Genomic DNA, 5,817 nt, shown 5'->3' on the forward strand with positions numbered 1-5,817 from the left:
GGCGGGGTGTTGCGGCGGGGTGTTGCGCGCTGGGACTCACCACGCCGCCGCGCACAAAGAAGTTGAACTCGTCGGCGCGGAGGCTGCCGGCGGCCGCCAGGATGCGGGAGCAGAGGTGGAAGCTGAAGAGCAGCTTGTGGCGCTTGAAGAGGCTCTGACAGGCGTACCTACAGCGTCACCGCGGCCGCGTCACCCGCACACCGCCTAGGCACAACACCCGCACCCACGGGAGCGCTGCCACGGCGCGCGGTGTAGGTGTGCTGCTTGTACCCCGTGTCACGGTGTCACCCGCTCATGGTGTAGGGATGTCACCCATGCCAGCTGTAGGGGTGTCAGCCGCACACGGTGTAAAAGCACCACGCACACCCACAGTAAGCAGCCGCAGGGCCCACTGTAGTTATGGCACTGGCACGGCCACAACCACGTCACCCAAACATGCTGTAGTTACAGGACACGTGAGCGTGTCACCCATCCCAGGGACAGTTAGGAGTACAGGTAGAGCCACAGGCATGTCCCCCAGGCAGGTCAACGTGTGTCACCCGTCCCCGCTGCGGTTAGGGCATGGGTCCAGGTGCACACATGTCCCTCTAACACTGTGTGTCACCCGTGCCCATGGCAGCTGGGATACAGGTACAGACACAGACACATCCCCCAGACACACCGTGAGAGTGTCACCCATTCCTGTGGCTGTTAGAGGGCACCTACAGCCGCACACATGTCCCTCAGACACACCGTGTGTCACACATTCCTATGGCTGTTAGAGGCCATCTACAGCTGTAGACATGTCTCCTAAACACAGTGTGAGTGTCACCCATCCCTGTGGCTGTTAAGAGTGCATGTACAGCCGTAGACATGTCCGTCAGACACACCATGAGAGTGTCACCCGTTCCTGTGGCTGTTAGAGGGCATCTACAGCTGCAGACATGTCTCCTAGACACACTGTGAGTGTGTCACCCACTCCTGTGGCTGTTAGAGGGCACCTACAGCCGTAGACATATCTGCTAGGCACACCGTGAGAGTGTCACCCGTCCCTGTGGCTGTTAGAGGGCACCTACAGACGCAGACATGTCCCTCAGACACACCATGTGTCACCCGTCCCTGTGGCTGTTAGAGGGCACCTACAGCCGTAGACATGTCCCTCAGACACACTGTGAGAGTGTCACCTGTCCCTGTGGCTGTTAGAGGGCATCTACAGCTGTAGACATGTCCCTTGGACACACCATGAGTGCGTCACCCATTCCTGTGGCTGTCAGAGGGCACCTACAGCCGTAGACATGTCTCCTAGACACACAGTGAGAGTGTCACCTGTCCCTGTGGCTGTTAGAGGGCATCTACAGCTGTAGACATGTCCCTTGGACACACCATGAGTGCGTCACCCATTCCTGTGGCTGTCAGAGGGCACCTACAGCCGTAGACATGTCTCCTAGACACACTGTGAGAGTGTCACCCGTCCCTGTGGCTGTTAGAGGGCACCTACAGCCGTAGACATGTCCCTCGGATACATCGTGTGTCACCCATCCCTGTGGCTGTTAGAGGGCATCTACAGCTGTAGACATGTCCCTTGGACACACCATGAGTGCGTCACCCATTCCTGTGGCTGTCAGAGGGCACCTACAGCCGTAGACGTCTCCTAGACACACGGCGAGCGTGTCACCCATCCCCGCAGCGGCCAGGGCGCCCGGACAGCCCCAGCGCGTCCCCGGGGCCGGCGCGAGCGCGTCAGCCGCGGCGCACCTGTACACGGCGTAGGTGTGGTAGTCGTTGAGCGCGCGGATGCGCTCGTCGAGCTTGGCGCTGCGCGGGCTGCGCTGCAGGCTGCGCCCGAAGAGCTCCACGTAGGCGTCCAGCGAGAACTGGTAGACGGGCTCCAGCTTGGCCATGTCGGCCAGCGCGAAGAAGAGGAGGGCGGCGCGCTGGGCGCACGGCCGGTACGCCTGGCGGGTGACGGCGTGACGGTGGCGGTGACGGTGACACGGCAGCGACGGGGACGCGGTGGTGACAGTGACGGGGATGCGGTGGCGGTGATGGGGATGCGGTGAAAGGGATGGGGATGCGGTGGCAGTGACGGGGACGCAGCGGTGACGGGGACGCGGCGGTGGGGACAGGGACGTGGTGGCGGGGACGGGGACAGCGGCGGTGACGGGGACAGTGGTGGTGACAGGGATGGGGACGCGGTGGTGACGAGGATGTGGCGGCGGGGACAGGGACATGGCGGTGACGGGGACGCGGCAGTGACAGGGATGCAGCAGTGACAGGGACGCAGTGGTGGGGACGGGGATGTGGTGGTGGTGACAGGCACGGGGACGTGGTGGTGACGGGGACGCGGTGATGGGGATGAGGATGCGGTGATGGTGACAGGGATGGAGACGCGGTGGTGGTGACAGGGACACGGCGGTGATGGGGATGGCAGCAGGGACGGGGACGCAGTGGCGGTGACGGGGACAGTGACGGGGACGTGATGGCAGGGACGGGGACGCAGTGGTGGTGATGGAGACGCGGTGGCGGTGATGGGGACGCGGTGGTGGGGACAGGGATGCGGTGGCGGTTACAGGGATGGGGACGTAGCAGTGATGCTGATGTGGTGATGGGGATGAGGATGCGGTGGCGGTGACGGTGACGCAGTGGCAGTGATGGGGACGCGGTGGTGACGGTGGCGGTGACGGGGACGCCGGGGCCCGCGGCCGCTGACCTCACGCGCGCGGTCGATGACCACCTCGGTGCTCTGGCTGCTGCCCAGGCGCTCGGCCACCTCGGCCGCCGTGGCCTTGGAGCCCTCGAGCGCCGTCACCAGCTGCGCGTCCTCCAGCAGCGAGCCGGCCGCCTCGTCCAGCAGCCTGCGGGCGCGCGTGGCACCGGCAACGGGCACAGCGCCGGAGACAGTGACGGGCATGGGGACGGGGACAGGGATGGGGATGGTGACAGGGATGGGGACAGGTGGCACTGGGGATGGGGACAGTGCTGATGGGGACAGGGATGGTGATGGCAATGGTGACGGGGATGGGGACAGGGATGGTGACGGGGACGGGGATGGTGACGGGGATGGCAGTGGGGATGCGGATGGTGACAGGGATGGGGACGGGGACAGCGCCGGGGACGGTGATGGGGATGGGGGACGATGACGGGGATGGTGACAGGGATGGTGCCGGGGATGGTGCCGGGGACAGCGATGGCACCGGGGCCGGGCACGGCACCCACCGCAGGATCTCGTCCTCCAGCTCGTCCAGGCGGGCCTTGCCGGCGGCGATGGCGCGGACCAGCGCGTCCTTCTGCTCCTCGAGCTCGGGGCGCTCCTCGCGCACCACCACGGCCAGCAGCTGCGCCTCCAGGCCCTGCGGGGGACAGGGTGCTGCGGGGGACACCGCCCGGCGGGGACAGCACCGCTGAGGGTGACACCACCCTGAGGGTGACACTGCCCTGAGGGTGACACCGCCCTGCGGGGACAGCACCGCTGCGGGTGACACTGCCCTGCGGGTGATACTGCCCCTGAGGGTGACACTGTCCCTGTGGGTGACACCACCCTGAGGGTGACACTGTCCCTGAGGGTGACACCACCCTGAGGGTGACACCGCCCTGCGGGAGACAGTGACCCTGCAGGTGGCACTGCCTTGTGGGTGACACTGCCCCTGTGGGGGACACTGCCCTGTGGGTGACACTGCCCTGCGGGTGACACCGCCCTGCGGGTGACACCGCCCTGCGGCTGACACCAGCCTGCGGGTGACACTGCCCTGCGGGTGACACCGCCCTGCGGGTGACACTGGCCTGCGGGTGACACTGCCCTGCGGGTGACACCGCCCTGCGGGTGACACCGCTGTCCCCGCCGGTACCTGCTCGAGCAGCGCGAAGTTGACCACCGTGGTGTGGGCGACGGTCTCCGGCGGGAAGTGGGGGTTCGCCAGCTTGGTGGCCAGGTACAGGCGGAAGTCGGGGTGACACTCCACGGTGCCCTCGCCCAGGCCCAGCAGCAGGCGCCCGTCTGGGTCCGCGGCGGGGGGACAGGGTGCCAGTTGGGCGGGCTGCAGGCGACGGGCCCAGGCGTCCGGGGCTCCCCGGACACCCCACACTGCTCCCCGGGGGGCCCCAGGAACCCCCCCCCCCAAACTGCCAGGGGGCCCAGACACCCGGGTGCTCCCTCCCCCAGGGCACCCAGGGGTTTGGGTGCTCCCACCCTAAGGGTCCCAACACCCCCGGTGTCTGGGTGCTCCCTCCCCCAGGGGGCCCAGGTGTCCGGGTGCGTGTTGGGGTGCTCTCCCACCCCATGGGGACCCAGGCACCCAGGTGCTCCCTCCCCCGGGGGGCCCAGGCGCCCGGGTGCTCCCCCTCCCCAGAGAACCCAAGTGTTGGGGTGCTCTCCCACCCCATGGGGACCCAGACACCCGGGTGCTCCCTCCCCCAGGGGCCCAGGTGTCCGGGTCCGTGTTGGGGTGCTCTCCCACCCCATGGGGACCCAGACACCCGGGTGCGCCCTCCCCCGGGGGGCCCAGGTGTCCTGGGGCTCCCCCCATCTGGGTGCTCCTTCCCCCAGGGGGCCCAGGTGTCCAGGCCCCCCCACCCGGCACGGGGCCCAGGCGTCCGGGCCCCCCTCCCGCCCCCGCACGGGGCCCAGGCGTCCGGGGCTGACCGGGGCCGGGCCGGGGGGGCGCGAGCGCGGGGCCCAGCGCCGGCTCCAGCTCCTCGCCCACGTCCTGCAGCAGCACCGGGTGCCCCAGGGGGGCCGCGCGCGCCAGCACCCCCAGCGCCTCGGCCGCCTCCTCCGCCGACGTCACCCGCAGGCCCTGCACCGCCCGCCGCGTCCCCCGCGTCACCCGGCTGGGGCAGCACCCCGGGACACGCGGGGAGCCGGGGGACAGCGAGGGGACGCCCCGGGGACACCCTGGGGACACCCCGGGGACACCCCGGGACACACGGGGAACCAGGGGACAGCAAGGGGACACCCTGGGGACACCCCGGGGACACCCCGGGCCATGCGGGGAACCAGGGGAGAGCGAGGGGACACCCCGGGGACACCCTGGGGACACCCCGGGGACACCCCAGGGACACCCCGGGGACACCTAGGGGACACCCCAGGACACGCGGGGATCCGGGGGACAGCAAGGGGACACCCAGGGGATACAGGAGGAACCAGGGGACAGGGAGGGGACACCCTAGGGGACACCCAGGGGACACCCCAGGGACACACCTAGAGGACACAGGAGGAACCAGGGGACACAGAGGGGACACCCAGGGGACACCCAGGGGACACAGGAGGACCCCAGGGACACCCCCGAGTACATAGGGGACCTGGGGGACGTGGGAGGTGCCAGGGGACACCCAGGAGGCCTCCAGGGACACCCAGGGGGCTCAGGGCAACCCAGGGGACGTGGGGGGACACCCAGGACCCATCGGGAGACCCAGGGGTGGGCAGGGGCACCCACAGGACACAGGGGGGTGACAGGGGACCCAGAGGGGACTCTGGAGATGCTGGGAGGGGCCCCAGGAAGGGACATGGGCACCCCGGGGACATGGGCACCCTGGGGACATGGGCACTCCAGGGACATAGGGACCCCAGGGACATGGGGACCCTGGGGACATGGGCACCCCGGGGACATGGGCACCCCGGGACGGGGCACCCCGGCCTCACCCGCGGCTCCTCCATGCTCTTGATCCACCTGCAGGCCTGGCCCTGGGGGTCGATCATGAGGGGCCACCTGGGCACACGGGGGGGGACACGGGGGGTGACACGGGGCTCGGGGGGGGCAGGTCGCAGTCCCCCCATGGCCACAGGTGCTCCCAGGCCCAACCAGTCTCCCTAGGGTCCCCAGCGCCCCCCCTCCGTGTCCC

The 5,817-nt window shown here is 68.9% G+C and overlaps 1 protein-coding gene across 1 annotated transcript in view; it reads right to left on the bottom strand.

The window, feature by feature from the left end:
- The window catches only part of LOC112955483 (dynein heavy chain 2, axonemal-like), a gene marked incomplete at its 3' end in the record, with an annotated part of 69,295 nt that overhangs the window by 2,477 nt on the left and 61,001 nt on the right, over window positions 1-5,817 (bottom strand). The window contains exons 53-59 of the mRNA XM_026048805.1: window positions 5,618-5,763; window positions 4,619-4,772; window positions 3,825-3,973; window positions 3,196-3,329; window positions 2,690-2,834; window positions 1,735-1,934; window positions 41-167 (exon numbers count right to left, since the gene is read on the bottom strand). Coding sequence (XP_025904590.1) covers window positions 41-167; window positions 1,735-1,934; window positions 2,690-2,834; window positions 3,196-3,329; window positions 3,825-3,973; window positions 4,619-4,772; window positions 5,618-5,763 — 1,055 coding nt within the window. The remainder of the gene's footprint in view (window positions 1-40; window positions 168-1,734; window positions 1,935-2,689; window positions 2,835-3,195; window positions 3,330-3,824; window positions 3,974-4,618; window positions 4,773-5,617; window positions 5,764-5,817) is intronic.

This window comes from Nothoprocta perdicaria, unplaced genomic scaffold, assembly GCF_003342845.1.
Source record: "Nothoprocta perdicaria isolate Ctin4 unplaced genomic scaffold, notPer1 scaffold_570, whole genome shotgun sequence".
Taxonomy (NCBI): Eukaryota; Metazoa; Chordata; class Aves; order Tinamiformes; family Tinamidae; genus Nothoprocta; species Nothoprocta perdicaria.